This window comes from Microtus oregoni, unplaced genomic scaffold (genome assembly GCF_018167655.1).
Source record: "Microtus oregoni isolate MIOR12 unplaced genomic scaffold, Mior012 000198F_ref0000285, whole genome shotgun sequence".
NCBI classification, from domain to species: Eukaryota; Metazoa; Chordata; class Mammalia; order Rodentia; family Cricetidae; genus Microtus; species Microtus oregoni.
In genome coordinates this window covers 120,197-147,186 of record NW_024544857.1, presented here as the reverse complement: position 1 = coordinate 147,186, position 26,990 = coordinate 120,197, and the positions used below count along the sequence as shown (strand labels likewise).

The 26,990-nt window shown below is 38.7% G+C and overlaps 1 protein-coding gene across 2 annotated transcripts in view; it reads right to left on the bottom strand.

Annotated features, from left to right (window-relative positions):
* Positions 1 to 4,349: 4,349 nt before the first annotated feature.
* Pdk3 (pyruvate dehydrogenase kinase 3) overlaps positions 4,350 to 26,990 on the bottom strand; it is a 63,783-nt gene continuing 41,142 nt past the window's right edge. For both annotated transcript variants that reach the window (XM_041647620.1, XM_041647619.1), the window contains 7 exons: positions 21,356 to 21,433; positions 18,620 to 18,696; positions 17,151 to 17,252; positions 16,512 to 16,622; positions 12,320 to 12,433; positions 10,091 to 10,230; positions 4,350 to 5,020 (listed from right to left, as the gene is read on the bottom strand). In XM_041647620.1, coding sequence (XP_041503554.1) covers positions 4,990 to 5,020; positions 10,091 to 10,230; positions 12,320 to 12,433; positions 16,512 to 16,622; positions 17,151 to 17,252; positions 18,620 to 18,696; positions 21,356 to 21,433 — 653 coding nt within the window. In that variant the 3' untranslated portion in view covers positions 4,350 to 4,989. The remainder of the gene's footprint in view (positions 5,021 to 10,090; positions 10,231 to 12,319; positions 12,434 to 16,511; positions 16,623 to 17,150; positions 17,253 to 18,619; positions 18,697 to 21,355; positions 21,434 to 26,990) is intronic.

Sequence of the window (26,990 nt, the reverse complement as noted above, 5' to 3'; positions counted from 1 at the left end):
ACTGAGGCAAGGAAGTTTCAGTCTTACAAGCATTCCAAACAAGCACCATGATCTACCTGCAAATACACTTTCAAAACATTATCCCGTGTTCAACAGTAAGCCCTAAACCTACAAACCATTTGTGTGTACTCACAAAGAACAAGAAGAAGCCATAACAAAGCCTTCATGCCTTTCCTTACATCCTTCCCCCCTCCCTTTTCCTTCCTCGCCTCTCCTCTCACACAGGTTCTCACGATGCAGCCAGGCTGGTCTTATACTTGTTCCTGCCTTCATCTCCTGCATGCTGGGATTCCAGGGGTACATCCGCAGGACCAACAGAGTTTCCTATTTCTAAATGATCTACTTTTTAAAATGGCTGACTGGAAAGACAGAAAACTGTCACAGTGAAGCTTTCAGAATGGCCAACACACTCGGTGAGGCCAATAGAACAAGCTTATACTTCTCTTGATAGCTCTGATTATGCCCTAGTTTGAAGTATTCTACCATATTTAATTAACAAATTAATCACTGTTGATGGCTGATAACGTCTCAAGTTCATTAAAATTTCATATGTCCCCTCTATTTTCCAACCAGAAGGCACTACTATCTCTAACCAGTATGACAGGAACTGGAGTTAAAAGTTAGCTTTTCACCCAGAACAGCAAACAAAAATCCTTTATTGATTAAATCATTAATGGTGCTCTCCTGCTGGCCATATTGGTTCCTTCTGTTTCCTAACATATAGATTATGAAGGACATTATCTGTAAAGTCAATGTTTAAGCATCTGGACCACTGACAAAGACGGCAGAATCAATACATGTTTGTGTAAGTGTCCTATCACCCCTGGCCAGCGCACACCTCCAAAAACTGAGCAAAAAATGATCTATGGTGAAATTAATAAAGCCACAATCCCACAGCATGGTCTCCAGGACAGTGCCTGAGAGAGTAAGCAAAAGATACACAAATACATTCTGGAAAAAGAATGATTTCAGAAACCCTGAAAAATTTAGACCAAAAGGTTTCGTGCTCAAAGAAATAAGGCATCAAAGAAGAATAAAATAATGAGTTAAGAGAAGCAAATTAAAAAAAAATATGAAAATGATATACGTGAAAGCAAGCCACGAGGCTTACAAAAAACAGTAGAGAATACAGTGAAATGGGAGAGGATTCAAGGGTGGAAAATCACACATGAAGAAAAACAAGAGATAAAAGCCATAAAAAAGATAAATGTGAAAGATGGGTAACACAAAGCTGATAGAGAAACAAATTTCTGAAGAACAGAACAGTGCTCGCTTCGGCAGCATATACATTAAAACTGAAGAACAGAACAGTACAAAATGATACAAAATATAATAAGGCCCAATATGCGACCTAGGCCACTGTGTACCAGGAAAAAAGGCAACAGACAACTACCAACCCTGAGCTATATTTAAATTAAAGAACAAAATATCAAGGGCAAACATGCAACCGTGCCAAACAAGCAGGCTGCCTACAAACCTGAGAGAAAAATCTATCTGTACTCATGAATCAGTGCGCCAGCAGAGACAATGAAGTAAGTCTCTAAAGAATGTGCTCCAAGGTTCTGATAGCCCATTGAGCTATTACTCTAAGTACTGGTAATAGAAAGACTGGGCAAGAGCATCTAATTGAAGCTGTAATTGAGTCTATCAAAACACAAAACCATCAACTTCCAAATGTAGAATCTTTGTACAAAAAGGCTGGCAGCAAGCGCTGCTCTCATTCAAATAGAAACTCTAATCATGACCTATATTAGTCTAAAGTTGTCTGTTTTACAAGGCAAAAGCTGCCTAATCCACTTGTCTCCTCTAACTGTGCCAGAATGGAAACACACCAAAGAAACCCTTTCCTGAGCTGCCTTGTATTACAGAAAACTGTTGACTTACAGATCACCCTCGAGGACTAATATGCCCAAGAGATTCCTCTGAGGAGATCATTCTAACCACTTGACATACTGTTCAGAGTACTGGCCTAAGAACAGGAAGCTCCAAGCACTGGCTTTGGTTCTGCTTCTCACTCTCCATGTCTCCTTGGCAAGCCACTTCACTGCTTTGGAATTCACATGAAAACTAAAAGCTTCTTACTCCACCTCCTGGCATTCTAAGGATCACTTGGGGTGCTGAATGTTAAGTTCTTTGGAATCTCTAAGAAAGACTATAAAACCACGTTGCTAGACAGAAAGAAGCCCTTGTGCTATGAATCCAAAACCAAATATTCAGAGACAAAGAATCAGATGGCTCATGTGGATCCGTGTTTAATCTCTGTCACTTCTCCGCATTTGAAAGCCATCTCTTAGCACTATAAAAAGACATCCAGCACACTGTCACAGTTCTTGACCTGAAATCATTACCAATTTGAAGTTAGGGGATCTAAGAACTTAGGAAGATGTTTCCACAGCCACCACTGCAAATGTCTATCAGTTTTCCTCTTCTGCTCAACAAAGACATTGAGTACCTACTGTGTGCCAGGTAGAGTTTGAAACAGGATACATGGCTCCCAAATACTTAAAATAAGAGTGTAAATTGGAGGGCATTCCAGAGAAATGGGGAAGAATTCAGCTGCAAATGGGTCAATATCAATCTGTAATATATAAATTCACAGAGCCAGAGAGGCATGCTTAAGCTCAGAGGGTCAAGCACTAGCAGCAGAAAGGATACATCAATACTCCAGTCGAGGGAAGACCAAACTGTGAGGATACAGGATGCTCCTGAAACTCTTCTTCTGGCTGGCTTAGAGCTGAGGTGAACTCACTGATGACACGGGGACAGGAGCAGCTGGAGTGCACTAGGCTTAGATGGACACGAGGGGAGTCTAAGAGTGTTAGGGGAGGGCTGTGCATTAAATCCTCAAGACATTTCAACAAAACTGGCATTGCAGAAAAGAGTTTAAGAGAAAATGCCACGGTTCTTTTATGCCATAACCAAGCCTGATGTGATATTTGGTGTGGGAGTATGGCAAGCAATAGGCAGCCTGGAACAGTAAAAACAGTGCTGAAGCAAGGCAATCGAGGTCACAGTGACACTGTCACCTTCATTCGCCGACAGTCGAACTCGCAAGTGTAAAGGAAGATGGCTGGAAACTGAGAATCAGTAAGATAGAGACATAGAGCTGGTGTTTCTAAGGCAGCCAGAATCTTGAAATATAAAAGACCATTCTTTTCAGTCTTTCCTCACAAGAAAATAGTCATACTGCTCAACCCCCCAAGACACTGACTTAGCTGTGTGCAATAAGTCTCTCTTACCTGTCTCTTTGGTATTTACCAACATGCTTTTTGCTCTGTAATGAGGTCTTTATAAAGACAAAAAGGAACTCACCAGAAATTCAGATAATACAAGGAATCGAAAGAAAATCAGATGCTGTGTGCCTCAAAGTTACAACTGAGCCAACTTCATCTAAGTCAGAGCAAATCTCTGAGGCAAAAGCCTTCAGTGTGGTGGCAGTGGGGACAACTACACTGCTACATCAGTAATGATATAGGAGTAACACAAGTCAAAACTTTGAGAGGGACTCTTGGCACACAGCTCAGGCTATGATCATGATCCTCCTGCCTCAACATCTGGATTACTGAGGTTTCAGGTATGGACCACCATGCCTGGCTACAAACTAAAACTTCTAAATCTGGATTCAGTATGGAAAAACTGGATAGAAACATTTATATATACAGTAAATGAAAGCAGCAGTCACAGTGAATGTCATACACAAGAAAAAATATAATCGACAGAGAAACACTTAACAGGGACCTGCATAAGCTAGGTACCAGTTTGAATCCAGACTCTGAGATAGCCTTATTACTAAGAACAAATATCATATCATTTGTCTCTCCTTACCACAGGTCCTCTGCTAATTCCTACTTCTAACTTTTAGCAAAAGGAATGATTACAAAATCAGATTGAAGACCAGGCGGTAGTGGCACAAGCCTTTTAGTCCCAGCACTCGGGAGGCAGAGACAGGCAGACCTTTGTGAGTTTGAGGCCAGTCTGGTCTACATAGTGAGTTCCAGGACAGTCAGAGCTGTTACACAGAGAAACAAAAATCAGATTGAATGGACAGTTCTAAAATTGGCGAAAAGTAATGACAATGAAAATGATCCACTCTATAACATTTTTCAAAATAAGCTAGAATAAGCTGACAATCTGTGTTATGGAGAGGCGAGTGCATCCCGAAGGCGCTTCTAGTCCCTAAGAGGACTACGAGAGGAATTTCATATGGCAAAGAAACAGGAATAGGGCAGGGGAGCTTTCAGAGAAACACACAACTACACTTCCCACTCTTTACAGTCTGATGTTGACTAGATGGTAGGTTTTCATTTAAAATCTTTCAAACCAAGGTGTTAAGTGAGAAATTCCAAAACAACTTTTAGAGTACTTTAATCAATGGAAGAGAAGTATGCAAACGAACTTTAAAGTAAAAATAATACAGATGAATTGGTTTTAATCGGAAAGTACCACACCTCACGATGACAATACAGTCAGATGGAAGTCGGCAGAACACTGATTCAGAGAGTGAAGGGGGTGCGTATATGGGACAGGAAGAACCCTGGGGTTGAATTTGCAAGATGTACTCTAGTGACACCTTCCCCTTCCAGACTCCCCAAGCCCTAGCTGGAGATCACCAAGTCAACAGAAGGATCTGCTGTACCTGGAAAGAGGAAGGTGCTCAGAATCTTGGGAAGACTTAGACGCTAAACCCATGGATAAGATACAGAGTATAGGGCACGAGAGTGCTAAGGAGGCTCCGTGCTCTACTGTGACGGAGGCAAGTGATGCCATAGAAAGACACCATGACAAACTGCTCAGGTTACAACTTTAGTGGAAGATGCCAGTGGGTTAACTAGAGGAAGTGCTCCGTGGAAACACTGAGTCAATATAAAGGAAGCAACATAACAAAGCATTGGGAATAACAATAGTGCCGTGATTAAGAGTTGGTAGAGTAAGGGTGTCTGGTTCACTTGCAGAAGATAATCTTCAGAGATGACCACAGCACTCGGTTTTCTACAAAGTTCTATTAGTCTTGATCTTGTCCCTATGAAGAAAAGAATCCATAGAGAGCTCGTGAGTATACAATCTCCTCTATTTTAACAAAAACTTACTCAGAACATTTATAGTGATAATTCCAAAACCTTTGCCCTAACTCAGAATTATTTTCTATAGTTACTATAGAAAAAGTGGCATTTCATTACTTACATAAACTTTGCAACAGTTCTTTACTCACGACTGAAAGTCTGATCAGAAGCTGGGCACAGAGGCACTGCCTTTAATCCCAGCAATCAGAAGGCAGAGGCAGGTAGATCTCTGTGAGTAGGAGGGCAGCCTGCAGCCTGGTCCAAATAGTGAGCTCCAGAACAGTCAGGGAGCTCACTATAGAGAGACCCTGTCCCAGAAAACAAAACAAACAAAACCAAAATAAAACAACAAACAATTTGATTGGAACTATAAAATGACTGCTGCTAATGCATGCGAGGTTTCTCTTGGCCTGAGGGAGCCTGAATTTAGAACAGTGGTGAAGGCTGTCAATTTTGAATCTACCCCAAACAACTGAACCGTACGTCAAAAGAGCAAACTGTACCGTATGGGAATTGTATCTCAATAAAACTGCTAGGGTTAGGGTTAGGGGTTAGAGTTAGGGTTACTCAAGGTTAGAATACAGTTTTAGACCTCTTTCTGTGTAAGAACTGACTTTCCCATTCCCACTCCTCTCCTGAGATCCTTCTCCACGTTTAACCATTATTCTATTTGTAGAACTTAACGATGTTTGTTTTGTTTTTTGTTTCTGAGACAGAGTTTCTCTGAAGTTTTGGAGCCTGTCCAGGAACTAGCTCTTTTAGATCAGGCTGGCCTTGAACTAACAGAGATCCGCCTGCCTCTGCCTCTCACGTGCTGGGATTAAAGGCCTGCGCCACTGGGCCCAGCTAAAGTATGGCCTTGAAAAGAGCTTTCAGTCAGAACCACCATTCCTCACTGCAAATGACTCTTATGAAAGATGGCTCTGGTACTACCCAAATTACTCCACGTGTGAATTACCTGGCCACACTGATGCCCAACAAGGTATTTGGCTTACATAGACTGAAAATGGGATGGATGACACTAAACTGATCTGATAGACCAAGAGACACAATCACAATGTAGCTGCTCAGAGCACAACTCTTCCCTGGGAAAAACCATCCACTGTGGGGGCAGCAGGACTAACTTTCTGCTACTATCATATGATGGATGATGAAAGACTTAATCCTTTTTAAATTTCCTGTTTTGAGATGAGCTGCAGGAAAGATTAAAGAGCAGCACAGATGTGTTTCAGCCTTTACACTACTCATTAGAAAACACCAGCATAGCTCTTCACAGTTGACGGCTTCTGGTGGGGCTGGGGGCTAAAAGAACTCATCTTTAATGGGCTGGCCACTGGAGTTTGGCCATGCTCCAATGGCTATAGGGGCAACACAAACTGGACTTGGTGTATTTTTTTTCTTTTAGGGGGGAGGCCTCAAAGGTGGAGGGTGAACCTGGGAAGAATGGGATGTCAATGTGATCAAGGCACACAGTGTGAAATGCACAAATAATCAATAGGGTATTTAGTATGTTGCGGAAAAGTAAAGAAAAAAATACCAGCGTTTACTATACGGTAAAATATTGCAAAGCTATATAAATTATATTTGCCCACAAATGTTTCTGTTCTGTTATGTTAAAGATGTTAAGAATCAAGGTTTGTATGGTAAGAAGTATATATAAAAAACACATTAGGGAGAAATAATCAATGTTAAAAGAGAATGAAACTATCAATAAGAACTTACATATGTGTGTGTGTGTTGAGAACCTCCGTCCAGAAAAAGGGCTTAGAAGAGGTGTAATGAGCACCCTATCCTTCAAGATTAGGCTTCAATATCTGTTCAAAAGAACTATAAAATGGTTGATTCCAGGACAGGGGCATAGAGGGTGGAAGTTGAGATTTTAGGATATCGCGTTAGACAAGAAAGTAGGACAATGTTGAAAAATTAATGCACTTTAGTCAACAGAAGACAAAAAATCAAGCTCAGAATAACTGCCATTATTCAAAAGTGTGCCAACTTAAGCAGCAGAAATGACAATGACTGTGACATGTAATATCATGGACAGATTTCACAGGAGCAAAGATGACAAGGGTGTATGCTTACATGTTTCTTTTGTTTTATGTTTAAAAAATGCACCCTCAGTGATGGTCAGAAAGCATCTTCTATGGTAAAGAGAGAATAGTCTGGCTAGAAAGGAGTCTTCCAGGGTGTTGGAAAGGGAGATGTAAATCTGTGTCAAGACATAGATTTCAGATTTGTAGACTTTCCTACTATATGTCATATGTCAATAAAAATAAGTGCTGGGTATAATGTATAAAACAATAAAACACTATTAATCTACAATGCTAAAAAAGACAAGGCAAAAGCTGGGCAGTAGTGCACACACCTTTAATACCAGTATTCACAAGGCAGAGGCAGGAGGATCTTAGAGTTCAAGGCCAACCTGGTCTACAAAGTAAGTTCCAGGACAGCCAGGACAGCCAGGGCTGAATAGAGAAATACTGTCTTTAAAAAAAAAAGACAACCCCCCCCCCAAAAAAAAACAAAACAAAAAGACAGGCCAAAAAACTCATCGTGTCTCAACCTTCAAGGCAGTGGTTCTCAAGCTGTGGGTTGCAATTCATGGGTGGCAAAGCAGCCTTTCATAGGACTCACATAGCAGATATTCTGCATATTAGATATCTGCATCACAATTCACAACATTAGCAAAATTAGTTACGAAGTAGCAATGAAAACAATTGTATGGTTGGGGTCATACACCATGAGGAACTGTATTAAAGGGTCCCAGCATTAGGAAGGCTGAGAAGCACTGCTTTAGGATGACTTAATTCAACTGCTTACCTTAAAAAGAGGTAAAAGAGAACTGAATTTTCCCTTTAAGTTTAAAGGAAAAAGTTCAACACATACTAGAAGAACTGTATTTCATGGTATGGCCTTTGTTATTGAGAATGAGCTGTACTTTACAGAGGAACATTAGTCAATAGTTACCAAAGAATGATTTTTTAAGACTATATCATTTTATAAAGACCAATAAAATATTGAGTTAGGAAAATTCGACTTCTTTCCTTCCTTTCCAATTTGGGGATCTTTTATTCATTTCCTTGCCTAAATCCTCTGGGTAGGACTTGCTTTACTGTAAGCGTGGGTGTTCTTATCAGGCCCAGATGGTTAACTAGGATAAAAACCATTAGCTAAATGGCTGATGGGTAAGTATACTTTTGCAATGTACCTCCTTCCAAAAACAAACAGCACCACAACAAAAAGACCCCATATGGATTACGTTCTAGTGGGAAAAAAAGCTGAATTATATTACAGGGCAGTGGTTCTCAACCTATGGATTGCGATCCCTTTGAAAAATTTCTACCTTCAAAAAATATTAACATTACGACTCATAACAGTAGCAAAATTACTGCTATAGAAGAGCAACAAAAATAATTTTATGTTTGGGGGTCACCACAATGTGAAGAGCCATATTAAAGGGTCACAGCATTAGGAAGGTTGAGCACCAACCACTGCCATAGATAGATCCGATAGCCATCACCTAAATTATGGTGTACCCTTAGCATCACCGATAATGGATCAACTGGAAATCATGCGTGTAAACATATAATTCTGTAACAGTACTGATGGAGTATTCCAGCAGGAAAAAAACAAAAAAGAACCTTTACAACAACTTTGATTTCCATCAAATATGGGACTAAGGAACAAATTAAATGATACTTCAGAGAAGAACTAAACACATCAAGGTAGGGATGTTTTGCTAACCTGGTCTTTCATCAACAGTACTTTCTAGATTAAAAACAACTAGAGAATATCCAGATATGTCATGTAGTTCTGGAACGGATCCCAGTTTGGAAAATTCAGGAAATTTCTAATGAGATGAAAGCTACTGACATGAAAAAGTAGACATAGTTAAATGAAACAAATGCATATTGCCCAACAGTATGAAAAATGATCTCACTTGGAGAAAATACATACATATACAAATAGAAGATTATCTAAAATAATATAAACAAAATTGTACCCATAGCAATGTCTGAGTTGTGGAAATACAATGATTTTCTTTTCTTTTTTCATTTAATATTTCCTAGATTTTTTGTTGTTTTGTTTTTAATAACACATAATTTAATAAAAGAATATTTTAAATTGAAAAATTAGAAACCAAAGACTAGATTGTTTTATAAACATAAACTAGCAACAGTTTATTAACATAAAGCAATGACAGCTGTTGTATGAGCAACAACTTTTCAGTTTTGATCATTTACAGTGTTAAACTACACATAATATAGAACGAGCTGCCTGCTACTTTTGAGTGAACAGCTAGTTGCTTGGGCATATTCACACTATTACACAACCATCACCACTCCCTATGCCGAGTACTGTTCACCATCACACACAGAAAATCTGTACTCAGTAACAATTCCTCATTCCACTTCCCCGAAGTCCTGGAGTCCACTCTTCTACCTTCTGACTCTCTGAAATGACTACTCTAGGCATCTCATAAAAGTGGAATAGTACTATTTATGCTTTTGAGTATGGCCTGTTGTACAGCAAGTAATGACTTTAAAATTCATCTATGTTGAAGCATGTATCAGAATTCCCTTCTTTTCAAGGACTAAATAATGCTTCAGTGTGTGGATAGAGTCCATTTTGATTCATTTCAGCTTCATTTTTTTTTCAGTTTAACCCACAAAAATTCTGTAAACATCTTTCTGTCAATTTATAAGACTCACAACAAACTGAAAAGTTAATTGTTTGAAAACAACATCCGCAGTAGAATAAGCCCCTGCTCACTATCAATACCTCCAAAGTGCAAGAATTCCCAGGCTGGTGGGAATTTCCATTTAAATGATGACTCTAGCTACCCAATTCTTGTTTGTTCTCCTCAGCATAAAAGTTTTTCTCCAATCTTTTTTCTCTAAGGATCGCTTTGCTTTTCCAGTGATAAAACCACACAGAATGTACGGCATAAAATATTGTTCAATTGTCTGCTTGGTACTTTCTGGAGACAAATCAGATACTTTCTAATGGTAACCAAAGTGGTTTCTTACTGTTTAGCCTTGTATTTTGATGCGTCCCTCGGTTCACTGCTGGGATTGCTCCAGTCATCAGCTTCAGGAGTAGTCTTGTAATGGCGCCACGCAGACTTGTTGAAAACTGGTAGTCTCTCAAAGGATTCACTTGAAAGGGCCTATTAGAAAAAGGATATACACCAAAGGTCTAGGGTACTCGTTTTTTCACATAAAATTCACAGATTTTACTCTTTCAAACACAAGTAACCATTCTTGTTTTAGAAATATTAAAATTTATTTTACAGATGGACTTAGACTGGCTAGGAGGAAGATCCTGAGCCCTCTCTAAATGAGTGAAATCAAGTGCTTACTCACTCGCTCAAAATCAGTACTGAAACACATACGACAGGAACAAAGTACATTGTAATTCCATCAATACTGCTTTGCAGTACTCCATAGTACTGACAGTACAGCTTAGATCAAACATTTTTATTTAATAGGCAACTGCTGCCCTAAAACAGCCCCAGAAGAAATAAAGTCTCATAAACATTTGCCAACAAGCGATATTAAACATCACATCATTGGGGGCTGGGAATGGAGCTTAGCAACAGAAAGCATGTGGTGGCATGGTGGGAGGCTCTGGGCTCCATTCCTAGCATCAGAGCAAACAAAGCCCATGTTGAGATCCACTGACATCCAACTAGTGCGTGAAACTGTGATAGCTTGTCCAGTAATATACTAGGGCATGGCTAAAAAGAATGAGTCAGTTCTGCGCGAACTTACGTGGAAAGTTCTGCAAGATACATTCCAAAGTTATGAGATAAAACCAAGCTACTGAAATGCCTTTAAGATTCATTTCTTAAATCTATTTCTAAATGCAGAACCAAGTCTATTATAGCTTTTTGATGTTGCTATTTTTTGAGCCAGGGTCTCACTATGTACTCCTAGCCTGGAAGTTTTTACATAGACCAGGCTAGCCTGCCTGTGCTTTCCACGTGCTGGGCTTAGAGTTGTGTGCTACCACACCCAGCTCCTCTATCAGATTTTTATTTGTTTTACTTCTGTGATAATGGAATGAAACCCAGAGCCTGTATATTCTAGGAAGATCTACACCACTGAGCTACATCCCCTGTCCCTAAAAATCCAAAATCAACTCTAGGAGGATTCGTAAGAAACAAAAACACAGTACCTCTTGAAGACAAGTAGTGTGGCTTGTACCAGCAGTGAAACACTTCATTGCCCTCTTTGAAGCTTTTAAATGTTACTATATGCCTCTACTGCCTATTGAAATAATATACCAAAATTCTAGAATTCAGAAATAGAAATCTAACGCCACCAATAAATGAGAAAAACTGTCTTATAGAGAACTTAGTTCATAGGTAAACATTTTAAATGATCATTATTATGATTTTGTTAATTTAAAAAAACAATGTACAATGTAAAAGTTCAATTTCTGTATGTAATTTGTTTTTTCTGAGTCTCTTGCCATCTCCCTTTTCTCTTCCAGCTCTAGTAGTTTTCTGCTCCCATGTGCTGTTCTACTATCCTCCCAGCCATCCTCAAAATCTCTCTTCTCTCGTGGACCTCTTTATAGTTTCGTGACCATACTGATGCTCTGATGCTCATTTCCACATATGTACATAAACTCACATATACACAAAATAAAAGCTAAGACCTGCATGATAGCATGCATCCACTATTTGTGTTTCTGAGTTACTTCGCTTGATATAAAGATCTACAGATCTTTTTATATAAACATATTATCATTACTGAATTCTTTTATTTTGGTTTTGTGAAACAGGGCTCCACTATGAAGCCCTGGCCATCCTGGAACTTGTTCTGCAGACAAGGATGGCCTTGAACTCAGGAGATCTGTCTGCTTTATCTCTGCCTCCCCTGTATTAGGATTAAAGGCATGATCCACTACTACCCGGCTGCATTACTGGATTCTTACAACTTGAGAAATTAAAGTAAAAGACTAGAAGACTTCAGATTACTGGAAATTGGCTTTCTTTTAAACTAGGTTTTTCAATGAACATATACTTTTGAAAAATTCTAATTTAGACCTATGGTTGTAAAAAAATCAAAAAGTTTGAGGTTTATACCTCTATGATTCTTATTTTGTTATATTTGGGCATAATATCAGCATGAGGCATAGCATGGTTTCCTAAATCTGATCTCAAGGTAGGAGACGATACAGTGCTCTTCTCAACTAGTTATGGGTACTTGCACCTTTAAAAAGTCACTAACAGAAACAAAACATAGTACCTTCAGATAAATGACGGCATCAGTACCCACTCCTTCCATGGAATATAGTTTTAGATCTCCCTGAAAATATCTGGCATACAGACGAGAAATTGGCAAGCCGTAACCAAATCCAGCCTATTAAGAAAAGAAAATTAATAGAATGAGACCATTTACAGAAGATTAAAATGAATCCCTGAAGTCAAATCAAATGAATTAGTAACTCCATCTTTATAAATAACACTGTGTCTATAATCTGTGACTAATAAATTCCCCATTTTATTAAAAAAATTGTTAAGTTTGGGTAACAGAAAAAAATTCATTTTTGATTGTTTTTTATAAAGCATTTTAAAGTAAATTTTAACCTATGTCTGAGCATAAAGTCAAGGTAACTTTTTTTGAAATAGGGTTTCATATATCCTAGGCTGGCTTTAAACTCATTATATATCTGAGGTTGACCTTGAGCTCCTGTTCCTCTTACCTCTAACTCCGACTTACTAGGATTTTAGGCCATGAACCACCATGCCTGGTTTCTGCAGTGCTGGGGATGGAAGCCAGAGCTCCATGCATGCTAGGCAAGGACTCCACCAACTGAACAACCCTGAGCTCCAAGGGTTACTTTAAAAAAGTGTACACTTACATCCACAGGTAAGTGTAGCTCTTACCTCTCAACAAAGGAGCTTCTGTTTGCAGGAGACAGACACCATTATGGAAAGCTACAACTGGTAAAAATGCGGAGAGCTACTGACCATGGGGTGCTTGTCCAACATGATAAGCCTATAACACAATTCCTATACTTAGGGCTCAGGGAGCATCTTGGAAAGGTGGCCAGAGGATTGTTAAGATGATCGATAATGCCTTCTTTAAAAAAAAGATACAGGTGCGAAGTGGAGAGAGTAGGGATAGGAGGGGTGCGGAGTGAATGTGATAAAAGTACAAAATTCTTAAATAAAAAGTGAATGCCCAATCAAGTAGAAATTGTTCTGATGAAAACGCAAAACCATATTTACTTCCAAGTTTCTTTATCAGATTTCTCTTGTCTGAGATGAGAACTAATAGCACAAGAGTTGAATTTTTTCTTTCCTTTTTTGTGGTTTTTCAAGACAGAGTCTCTCTTTATAGCCCTGGCTGTCCTGGAACTCGCTCTGTACCCTAGGCTGGTCTCAAACTCCTGCCTCTGCCACCCAAAGTGCTGGGATTAAAAGCATTCACTTCCAATGCCTGACAAGAGTTGAAATTTGTTAATAACAAGACTAAGCCACTGAAAAAATTTCTTAGAGGTTCCTTCTTAAGGATCTGGAAAAGCTACAGCATGTTAATACAGTGAATGAGTTTTTCAGAAATAAAAAATTTAGTACCTTCCTATATTTTAAAGTCATCAAACTGACAGTCAATATATTTTTTAAACTAAAGGTCACAAATGTTGGCAAGAATAAGAACAATACTAAAGTCAGTGACTTTGTAGTCGGCCACAGGTGGGTATGGGGAGATGCTATTAGGTAAGCTTTAACACTGGATTAAATCTGGATCAGGAACAGCGCCTTATAGGGCTAGGGACACACAGGCTTCTGACTCTGGCAGATCTAAATTGAAATCTCTGTTTCTGTGTGACTGAGCAGTTCACTCAACTTCTTTAAGACTTTTTTCACCTGAGATGAAAAGCTTGCCTCCGAGCTCATAAGGATTCCATGGCATAATAAAGGTTACCTCTTTGTACTATCTATCACACAGTAAAACTCAGTTTTGCTGACAAACCTGAGGACCTGAGTTCAACACCTGGGATCCACATAAAGATAGAAGCAGTGAATTGACTCCACAGAGTTGTCCTCTGATCTCCCGAAATATCAAAGAATTAACAGGCAGAGTAGATACTCCCAAAACAGGAAATTTTCGACATGTGGGGGATCACGCTGTGCCATGGTCTAAGCTGTTTCATGCTGTGCCAAACAGCTTTCAGGCTGTACCTTGTCGGGGACAAATCTGCTTCTCAAAGTATCATTTGGCTCCATTGCATAAATAGAGGCAGGACGGTTCAATACTTTACAGTATACATAGACATCGCCCGCCCAGCAATATCAATAGGACACAGACTAGTAACATTTCTAGTAATAAAAGGTACCACCTATAAATTTATCTAAATAAACAGGGAACTTATGAATACATTGGTGTTATTAAAATCATTTCAGTCCTGGGGCTGGAGCTCAGTGGGTAGAGTGCCAGCCTAGCACACCAAAGGCCCTGGATTCAAGTCCCCAGCACCTCCTAAATAAGGTGGCACACAGGTCTGTCCTCCAAGCAGGAAGATCAAGAGTTCAGGGTCATCCTAGCTTCAGCTAGCTCTCAGCCCACCTGGATGACGTCAGACTCTGCTCTTGTGCTGGTAAGACACAGTGGGTCAGAGCACTTGCTGTACAACCCTGACAACCTGAGTTCAAACCTTGGAATCAGCAAACAGGTAAGGGGAGAGAATTCAACTCAATTAAACTGTGCCTTCCACACACACATACAACAGATAAAATTTGAAAAGTCTGGATTTAGGGCTCCAGAGATATAGCTCAGCAGTTATGTGCACTTGCTGCTCTTGCAGAAGACCCTTCCCACCACCCACATGGTTGATCACAACCATCCATAACTTCAGTTCCAGAGGATCTGATGCTCTCTGGTACTAGGCATGCATGAGGTACACATACATACAAATATGCAGGCAAACACTTATACATGAAAACAGTTTAAAATTTGTTCAATTAAAAAATGTATGAAGGACGATACAGATGGGTAAAAGTAAGCCACCTGGAAAGGAAACTCTTTTCTAGTACGACACAGCCATGTGCCCACTTCAGAGGTGAGGATAGTTTATTAACTGGGAGAGATGCTGATGGAAGCATTTCTTCAAGAGCAGCCACAACAGTATGCTAGAAGTTCACAGGCAGCCAGTACCAGCTCTAGCATTAATTTGCTTTGATCCTTTTCCAAATTTATGTAATGGGAAGGTGGATTGGATAAATAATGGTCTCTGAGAGTCCTCTGTTTCCCAGAACAAACAAACAAATATGGCATAAAGCTATCTACAGGACGCTATTTTAAAAACTGGAATAGATAATCCATATTATTTTTAAACAACTGGAAAAATGCAAAATTTGTACCAGACCCTGGTCAACGTAATACTACTTCAAATTGATCTTTATGAATTTTCTTGAATTCTGTATAAATGACTTCCTCAGTTTTCCACATGCTGAGTTAACAAACTCTGCCTCAAATAACAATGCAAGGTGTTTGATTTTATTCATACAAATAAAATATAATCTTATGTGCTTATCACTCAGGTAGGACTTTAAAATGAAACTTAATTTATACCCTGAGCCATTCTGCAGACTGATAGATACATTGCTGTGTTTAATGACAAAGGGTTCAATTGTTGTTTGTCAATTAGAAACACTCAGCAGGGGAAGAGAGTGTGGCCCTACCAGGAATAAATGCTACCATGGTAACCAGAGGCTTTTCTCACTGAGTGAATAAGGCTGAAGGTTATTTCTAGAGTGCTACACAGAGACCTCTGAAAATACATACATCACCTATACGTTTTATGCTTAGATTATGAAATGTTAATGTTATATAAATATTTTAATTATATAAACAAATTTGACAGTGGTGACCCAAAGGCTGTAAGGTACGCAGCACTAAAGCATCGCCTACTAAACTGTAGCCAAACACTCTCCCCAGTCTTCTCTGCTCACCCATGGGTAATGGCCACCTCCCCGAGGGTGCTGCATGATAACAAGTTGCCCTCCTGCAGCAATCTTACCACAGGGAAAAGCTTTTACACACTGTATTTGGAAGTGTAACACTCAGCTTGGAGTGTTTCTTTTTTTTTAACATACAAGCCTACAGGCCAGAAGGGAGCAACCAGATCTCATTATGGGTGGATGTAAGCTAGCATCTAGTTGCGGGGAATTGAACTCAGGACCATTAGGAAAGCAAGCAGTGCTCTTAACCACTGGGCCATCTCTCCAGCCTGGAGTGTTTCTTAGAAAAATTAGAAAAGCACTTTGTCCAAAGAACTTACAAACTAAACAGTAAGGCAAAAAGATGCCTATGCTCCCACCTATACCAGAAACAGCCCCGTTTAAGTAAAGCTAGTACAACCACCTAAGAAGATGGCAAACTCTCTAGCCCTATGTTAAAGACCTTTCTTTCTGCAGCAGTTTGTCATGCTTACCAAGGGAGCAGCTCTTGTAGGCTCCAGGCTGGGTCGAGGGGCAGTTGAATACATGTAGTTAAAAAGACGGTCTATTTTCCGAAGTGGGACTCCACCACCTAGGTCACTTATCTGCAGTGCACAAAATGTTAAAAACAAAAGGGGAGTCAAATCTGTGCTTAAGGAGGGGAGGAGAGTTCATTAAATAAAACACATGCTAGAAGGTTCTAAAGTGAGAAAGTGGCTCCTTTGGGGACAATGTAAACAAAGGAGACAGCAATGCAGCAAATCTGATAGGCTTGGGACTGAGGTCCTGCTCAAGTACAGTCAGCAAGGTAACCAAAGCCAAGAATCCAGCACTAAATAGTCACATTTCCATAAATGACAGGGACACACTGAGAAATGTGCCATTAGTCAATGCCATCAGGCAATTATCTTCGAAGGCTTATACACAATGACTACAAAGTCACTAAACAACAGCAACTATGGGACTACCACTATGTATGTGTTCAGTTCATTGCTAAGAAAGCACTGATACATGACTTTACTCACAAATAGCACACCCAAGAAATGTCAATTTTCTTTCCTTCCCTCTCATAATATTAAATACATACTATTAAATCAACTGATGATTAAAGTAAAATGGAAACAAAAGCTTACCTTAATGGACAAGTCTTCTTTACCCAGAGTGACGAGAGTTTTAACAGCTGGATAGCCCTCTTTTCTATTTTCATGTAGCTCAACTGTTGCTCTCATTGAGTTCTGAAACAATAAGCTCTTCTTGAGAAACCATGCTTCTGATTCATGAAGCACAATTAAGTTAAATGTATTCATTACTTTTGGTGCACATTAAGCATGTACTCCACCACTGAGCTAGCCCTAGTCATGAAAAACCACAATTTCAAAACAGAAAGAAGCACATGGTTACGTGCATGTGATGATTATTTTGTGGAGCTATTATTAATAAGATTTACATGAATTTTTTTTCTATCAGAAAATTTTCCTGATGTTCTATTTTGCACTTAATTGTTAAACATTCTTCTTGCCTTCTGTTTGGCTCTACAGATTTTTTGGGGGGAGGGGAGTAGCTGAGAACAGATCTCACTATGTAGACTAGCCTGGCCTTGAATTCAGAGAGATACACTTGTCTTTATCTGTCCAGTAATGGAATTAAAGGCACATGCTTCCAAGCCTGGTGGCTTTAGGGTTTTAAAATTATTCAGTTCAACCACAAAGAATGTTTGTATGACTGACATGTACTGAGGCTGCACTTGAAGCCCTACTTATCACTTAGAAAGTGAAGAGAGCCATACTTCCCACAAAAATTAACCACTGGATTGAAAAAAAAAAAGGATAAAATATCCATTAAAAGAAAGTCTGAAAGGTCACAAATGAAGAGAGCGCTCCCAATCGAATGGCTACATTAGTGACATACCAGAAGCAGTCTTGCTCTTGGGAAGACAACAGCACAACTGATCCTTTAGTGTTTTATCCATTAAAAGTGATGAAATGCTAGCTCAAATATCCTGTACAAATAACACTGCTACCACAAATATCACTGGATACTTTGTAACCAAAAGCAACAGCTTGGGCCATAGAGTCTAAAAAATAAAAAAGGTTTTCTTTCCTTTTTAGCCCAGGCTCCACACTCTTCCTCTCCTGCCTCTATCAGGTCTTCTGAATTTATTCAAATTATGAAACAGTTACAGGATCTCTCAGAACTGAAACAACTATGCATTAACACAGTTAATGCTTCAGAAGCATAGATATATAGAAATGTGTGTTTATTTGGGTATGGTAATAAACAATAAAACCTTTGCCAGACCTGAAAACCCAAAAAGCATCTCTAATCTCCTAACTGAAAGAAAAACAGTATGGATTTGATGTGAAGTTACCAAAGTGCAATTAAGCTTCAAAATCACTATGTACTAGTATTCACAAAACCATACTGTACACAGCAATTTTTATCTCACAGTTTACAGATTAGAAAGCCCACAGGATATCAGAAATAGACTTTTAAAATGGTTATGCAAAATCTTTTTCTTATGCTAATCTAATGAATCCATTATGCCCAGAATCAAAGCCATTTCAAATGAAGACTTCTTCCCATGCTTTAAAAGCCCACTTACCTTGAACAGCTCAAACAGCATGTGGAACAGATGTGAGGGCACATAAACTACCTGAATGGGTTTGTTTGGTGCTTTGGCTGAAACAGAGACAAACCATCGATGAATAAAGACCCAAGGTGGGAGAAAATAAAAAATGATGCTTATATTCTATTTTTCAAGTTCATAAAACAAACCTTCATTAAAAAGAGTTCCATATTTAGTGACATAACCGAGCAAAAACATGCTTCAGAATAAAATAAACATACAGTCAACTTCATTCACTGTGGCTTAGTGACCTTGAGCAAATCAGTCAAATTCTTCCCAACTTTGTTCAGCAAAACGGGAATAGTATCATTTGTGTCATGGTATTCTGAAAATTACACATGAACATACAAATATTACTTGAAATTTTTCAAATTGGGGGAAACAAATCCGCCATCAATTCCAGGAGGCATCTGTAAGAATATGAACCAACTGAGAAGGGTGGTAAACGAGACTCAACTGCAGTGCCATGCTTTCAATCTCAACGATTCGCTCAAAGACTCAGAGAAAGGCTTGACTAGCTGCCAGATGACAGGCTCTAGCAAAGTGAATGAATTTATCAAGAAGGCTCTGACACAACGAATGCTTAATCCACTGACAGATTCGTAATTTAATGACTGGAAGAGGGTGGAAAACAGGAGGTGGGACCTAGTTAGAAGTAGGTTCCTGGGGCATGCCCTGATAACCCTGCCTCAGTTGAAGGTTTACCTAGACATAGAATTTGGGGTTTAAAATAATTCTTTCTCAGAATTTGGTAAAGAGGGACATATTCTGGCAGTAAAAGTACATCAGAGAAACTCAACACTAGTTAGGTATTGTTCACATTATTGGCTTTTGCCAAAGTCTGACATACCATGGTTGTGATTTGTTTAGTTAAACTGAATTCATCACTTGAGGTAGCTAGTGTTCCTTTCCCTTTGGAGATCGTCCATACCAAGAAGTCTTTTTGGAGTTTTTAAAACCTGATCAAGATTTCACTGGTTTTAGAATAAGCTGTTAGTAAGGTATCCTACGACCAGAGAGGCCTTCAAATGCTAAAATGAAGGCTTTACTTTGGAGCGCTATTATTCACATAACCTGACCTGTAAGTTGTTTCTGAACAACATGCACTCATTTTGCTGTTGGTGGCAGAGCCTAGACGGAGTAAGCTATTTCTGTCACCTCTCCAGACTCCTCTTAGGTCAGCTTTCAGCTAGCTAATCTCTAGCCTTCGGCTTCCTTTCTGTTCTAGTTGTTTGCATCACTCAGCTCTGCTCCCACAGTCCCTCTTCGCTTAACTGGAAAAACTGGTTGCCATCTGGGCAGCAGTCTACTCCTTTCTGGTTGGTCCTGCCCTGTCCTACCAGCCAGCATACTTTTAGCCAGCTGGATTCTCCCAGGAGTTAGCACTATGGGTTTCCAGAATTCAGTGTCTATATCTCTCTCCATTCACAAATGAAAACTTAGTTCCTAAAGTGATGGTACTCAGAGGTGGGCCCTTTGGGAGTTGACTATTCATGAGTGGAACCTCACAAATGAGATTACTGTTCTTCCAAAAAAGACCCCAGGGAGCTCTTTGCCCCTTTCTACATGTAAAGGCACAGCAAGAAATCACCCGCAAGTCAGAAAATAGGCCTTTGCCATATACCAAATCTGTTTGCACTACAATCTTGTACTTCTCAGGTTCTAGACACATGAGAAACAAATGTGTTATTTAATCCGCCCAGTCTGATGATTGTGTTTAGTAGTCTGAAGGGACTAATACAGAGGTCCACTTATAAGCCTCCTTGGCTTCTTTCACTGTTTTTATGAGATTCTTTTATTGTGGCTGTAATGGGGCCTGAGAAGCAAGCTGAGTGCTTAGTCTATCTTGTGGCAACTGCATCATTAGTTATATAAACAGCCTCAGAATTCAATTCAACCTTTTCAGTCCAAGTCTCAAGGAAATGAAAAACATTTTACAGTTTGTTTTTAAGTTTAAACAACATTCTTTAGGAGTCATCTAAAGGCTTGCTCAATTATGTGTATTCTTTGGAAATATTACAGTTGACATTTCTTTTCTCCCTTTTAAAATCATGTTAAATGTTTTGGCTATGAGTCTTCCCTTATCCTGGGCCTCACGGCCTTAGTGGGTGGTAATAGAGGTCTGTCGGCTTTCTAAAATAAGATGAACGGAATATGAATACTCCCTCTAATAGTACACTTTTAAAAGTCACAGAAAAATGTGGTCTGAGGTTTTTATGTTTGAGTCTCAAGAAATAATAAAGTCTGTTTTGCAGTCGTTGCCTGAAACACCATTAGTTGAAGCAGCACTTAACAAATGTCAACAGAACTCTATATGGACATCAGGAATTTTCCTTTGAGACAGCTTTCCCTGTAAGAATGAAAAGTGGGAACTGGAGGCTAAGCAGAAAAAAATGAATATAAAAGGAGAGGTGGCAGCACAAGATTAAGCCCCAAGGTGAACGGAAAAGGCTTCTGAACACAAGCCATGCTGCACGTTCCTATCCAAAACTGACTTACAGTAATATCCCAGATGACTGAAGGGATAGGAACCACACTGAAGGGACATGAAGATGAAAACACACACCATTTTAGGATCTCTTGGGGAAAAAAAGCTCGTATAAGATCAGCATTTAAGTCACCTTCTTTGTACTTAACATTAAAATACTTTTCTTGTCTATGCCATACCACCCTGACCCCGTCAGATCGCATCTAAAATGTTTTGTCTTTTACCATTGAATTCTTCTACTTCCAGCTCTGGAGCAACCAGGTAATACTGTTCACAGAGCAGCTTTGCTGTTTCATACGCATCTGTAAGAGAAATTTAATTGTTGAATTCCATAGATATAAGCATGTGGTGTATATACAGAAATAAAGTCAATTTGTCTACACTGACTTTAAATGAGTCAAATGCCATCTTTTAAAGCAGTCTTTTGGCTTCAACACATTACTATGACTAAAGCATTTATCTTTACTAAATGTTAACAACCACAGCCATATCAAAACCATAGATTAGTAACAATAAAGCTAGGTTTATGCTAAACACACAAGTATTTAACTTTTAAACACACTGCTAAAAGATTTTTCATGAAAATTTATAAACCTAGGACTATACTTCTGAACATCACAGAATCTGAATAAGTTGTAGCAAAATAATACTTTCTGTAATTTAAAAAACTGGCAACAGTCAGACCTGGAGAGACCTGTGCGCTGCTGCTGACCTGGCTCCAGTTTAGAGCACTTTCTGCTCTTATGGAGGGCCCCAGTACACTTTCTACTCACATGGTTGCTCACAGCCATCCATAACTCAAGTTCCAGGGGATCTGATGCCCTCTAAGGCCTCTGTAGGCACCAGGTATGTGCATGATACACATACATACATGTATGGAGGCAAAACATTTCATACACATAAAATAAATCTTAAAAAATGCCAACAGCCATGATTTTCCAGTTACTGGCAAATGAAACATCAATAAGAACTTATTGAGTGAACAGATTTTCATGAAACACAGAATTTAAGTTATCAGAACCACCTGCTGTCTTTAAAACGTTCCTTAATTGGTTAAGGATAAGAGCTTAGAGCTGATATAAACCCTAAGGTGCAAGAATCTGCTTTCCAAGAGGGGCAAAAATGACTAGAAGACGGGCTGTAGAAAGTTTAAAAGGTAAGGAATAAATTAAGAAAGTAAAGTGCTTTATGACATATGTATTAACCTCTCTTGAACCGTAAACCATTAAAAAAAAGCAAAAACCAATCTGAGAGGAAGATTTGGGTCTTCACTTCTTTACACTGTTACACAAAACTTAATCTAGTGCCTGTTTAGATGATTAATCGCTTTTTCTTGGCTCGGTATCACACCTTTTTGTTAACTCCCTTTCCACATAATTCTCATACAATTCATCCATTTATAGTGAACATGGAATTCAGTGGTATTTAGTTTTATCGGCCAAGTTGAGCACTCCTGATCACAATTAACATTTTTATCACTGCACGCTGTCAGCGGTCATTCCTCTCTGCCCAGCCCTTAGCAACCACCTTCCTACTTCTTCTGATTTACCATTCTGGACAGATCAAGTAACTGAATCCTGTGTTACGGGTCTTTGGTGACTGGTTTCTCTCAGCATAGTGTTTGTGATGTTAGTTCTGTAAACTTGACATAATCTAGGATCACCTGGAAAAGGAGTCTCAATGAGGGACACTGGTCTATAGGAATGGCTTGGGGGGGGGGGATTATCTTGATTATATTAACTAAGGCAGGAAGACCTGCCCAATGTGAGTAGCACCATTCCCTAGGAGTAGGGAAAGCAAGCTAAACATTAGCATGCAAGCATTAGTTCACCGTTCTTTGATGCTGATTGTGGGTGTAATGTGACTACATTCTACTATGAATTCCCTGTCATGATGGAATGTAACCTGAAATTTAGAGCCAAATAAACCCTTTCTCCCTTAAGTTGCTCTTATTAGGGCATTTTATTGTAGCAAAAAGAAAAAGAAACTAAGACAATGTATTCAAGGGTCATCTATGCTATAACATGAACCAGTAGTCCATTCCATGTAATTAAACTTCACAGCATAAAAATATTTTCAGTAATAGGCATTGTACAACTAAATCACATTTTCTTCATCCATTTGTCAGCTGACAGACATTCGAGTTCTTTACACTGCTTTGCTATTGTGAATAAATACTGCTGGGAATATTCATGTTGATGCTTTTGGTTCTCATGTGCCTAGGAACAGGAAAGTGATGAACTCTATGACAACTCATTAGAAACACGTGGGAACTGTCAGGCTATCAGAACAAGACTTTTAGTTTTCCTCTACAGTTTCCAAAAGTCAGATTTTACAATGTTCTCAGCTACATACCAACTTCCTGGAGACAAACCAACATTGTGCATAGAGAATATACTTGCTTAATTAAGATTCAAGAGATGAGAGAAAAAAGGAAGAAAAGGAAGGGAGAGAATAGGCTCTAGAAAATTGAAATGTTAAAATTTGACATTACCATCTTAAAATGATACAAAGATAAGAACAGGGTATGTTCAGACTATAAATTCATTTACCTTGTGTTGCTACCAAATTAGAATTTTGTATTCTAATTATCAAATTTTATTTGTAGCCACATTAAAAATTCATATCTGATTAAACTTTCAGAATTAAGCACCAAAGACAGAGACATCAGACCAATTATGACAAGATATAATAAAACAGAAAACAAAAAGTAAATAGCAATAAGAACAGAAAATTTTTTTTAAGAGAATTTGAAGTGTGAAAATAGACATTCAAGTGGGGTTGAATTTTTACCCTGAAAAAGGTTAGAATATTAAACTACACTAAATTTGCAATTTTTTCCCTAGGACATAACAAACCTCATCAATTACATGTAAAATGTTTCTGTTTTAAAAGGGGGGAACAGAGAGGGAGAACGGGAGGGAGGGAGGGAGGGAGAGAAATCAAGAAGCAGTTCTTTAGCTTTGGCTAGTCTACTAAACAATGCTACATCTCCACCTAGTGACGTGATAGCACAAAAGCTGACCATGAACTTTTAAGACCTCAAATATAGAAATTTACAATGTTTCACTCTCTACAAAATCAATTTACCTTAACTCCTCTGGGCATATAATAATTTTAATACTGAACAACCTTTCACTATAAAATAGTAACAGAACCCAAACCTGCTAAATGTTCTAATTATCCACGGCATTAGCTTTGCCATTACTTATGAATATGATAACACTGGAAACATGCTAGACATATACAATGTCTGGAAGACAGTGAAATCCAAATAAAAACAGCCAACTTCAAACTCAGTATGGCTCCTAAAACCACATATAAATAAAAATATTTTTAGTTTCATTATACATTGTAGTGGATCAATGATAAACAATTAAGAATTACTTCATTATTCTTGAAAAATCTCAAAACATTACAATGTAGAGTTTCACACACCAGCCAGTCAATAGAATGCGGAGAGTATTATTAACAAAAATTTACACTAATATGCTCATAGGATAATAAAATTCTTTGGATAAAATACATAATAAGCATCTGATTAAGGGTTGGGGATGTAATAAGTACTAGCCTAGTTTATGAAAGGTTGGGTTTAATCCCAAACACTATAAAAACAAAAAATAAACATTTGCTAAATAACAATCCTTTGCCAATGATAAAGTTTTCACTATTCAACTACACTAACAAGTGTTCCTTTTAGTTATACTGGAGGTGAGAGTCCAGAGCAGTAACAAAGGAGTAGCAAATTTAAAGAGTGTAGATTATTACTTACTAATTCGCCTTTGGGGTAAGGGCGAGTATAAAGAGTTCAGATTAGGAAATGGAATTTCTGAGGCACTATCTCTGTTTTGAAGCCTAAGGACAAACATTTTTAAAACAAAATCAGCAAGTAGGCAGAAGCAGGTAGAACTCTGAATCTGAGGCCAGCTTAGTCTACACAGAGAGTTCCAGGCTAGCCAAGTAGTTCTGGAGAGAATCTAGATTAAGTGACCACTTGCTTGAAAAGTCAAGGCAATGTCACACATTTCCGCACTGGCTCTCCCATGCCATAAATGGTCACATGGTTACTGGGTGTTCGGCAGCACTCAAACAGGGTATTCTTACGTAATTTAACATAAAAATTAAAACCATTTAAAAAAATCTCAAGAACTGCCGGGCGATGGTGGCACACGCCTTTAATCCCAGCACTCGGGAGGCAGAGGCAGGCGGATCTCTGTGAGTTCGAGACCAGCCTGGTCTACAGAGCTAGTTCCAGGACAGGCTCCAAAGCCACAGAGAAACCCTGTCTCGAAAAACCAAAAAAAAAAAAAAAAAAAAAATATCTCAAGAACTAAAATTCAGCTACTGGTATGGAATTTTCCTTTATACCTACAGTTTTTGTAAACTCTCCTTACAATAAATTCTCTAAATAAAAATTACTATTTTAAAATTAGAAATCGCATTTTTTGAAAAAATATTGCCAAACTATTTTTTACCTGTACTATATTTCAGCTAGAATTTACTACTAATCTTGAAAAGGAAACATGGGGAATTATTATCATTGTCAGTAAATGTAAGTGATAGTCATTGCACTAATAATGCTTGCAGTGGTAGTATTTCCAGCAGATCCATCTTTAGCCATAAATCATTTTCAGAAATATCACATGGGAAACTTTAACAGATTATCTGATCATAATTCTGCTCCAAATCTACTCTTCCATCAACTATCAGATTTTATACTTAATCCACTGGATCACTTGTTTATGACATAAGGAGTGAGACTTTGAGTACTGAAAATTTTTAAATAAACATGTCATAAACAATAATTTTAAATCTAACAGAAGAAAGAAAAATCTTATAAACTCAAGTTTAAAATTCCTGTCAGAACAAAGCATACATAAATAGCCATAAAATATTTCAAAGACACAACATCATTTTTATTTATCTCTTATGTGGGTTTGTCTGTGTGTATGTGCAGGTTCTTGCAGCAGAGTGTAAGTACACGCATGCCTCGGCTCACAGGGCTCACAGGGAAGTGTAAGGACAAGGGCAGTCCTTGCCTTCTAGTTCGTCTGAGACAGAAGCTTTTTGTAGGTTCTGGGAACCTGTACTCATGTCTTCATACTTGCATGGAAAGCACTTTTATCCACTGAGCAATCTCTCCAGCTCTGAGAATTTATTTTTTATTCTATGTGAATGGTGTTTTGCATATATGTCTTGCATACTGAGTGCATGCAGTGCCCCCACAGGCCAGAAGGGGGCATCAGATCCTCCTGAAAGTGGAAGTACAGAGAGTTGGTAGCCCATGTGAGTACAGGGAATTGAACTCAGGTCCTCTGGAAGAGCAGTCAGTGCTTTAAACTGCTGAGCCCTCTCTCCAGTCTCAAAATTCTTATATTTTTATTATTTTTAATAAAACAGCACCACACCATTATTTTCATGTGGTAATAACATAAGGCTAATCAAAACAACATAAATAGGTGTTTTCAAACTACCTTGCCAAAACCTCCAATTCTTGCCTTCTTTAAACTCACCATTTTATCACTTGTTTCAGCTGGATATACTTGGTAGCAGAGCAATATTATCTCCTGTTAGCATAATGCAAATAGCTGTTTCCTTAAAACAGCAAATAGCTGTTTTAAAATGAATCTTGGACTGGAAAGATGGCTTAGTAGTAGGCACCCTGGCTGTTCCTCCAGAGGATCCAGGTTCAATTCCCAGCACCCACATAGCAGATCATCACCAACGGTACTTCCAGTTCCAGGACAACACCCTTTTCTGGACTCTGCAGGCACCAGAGCGGTGCACAGGAATATATACAGACAAACACCCATGACATAAAATGAAATAATAGTAATGTTACAGATTCAAAATGAATTT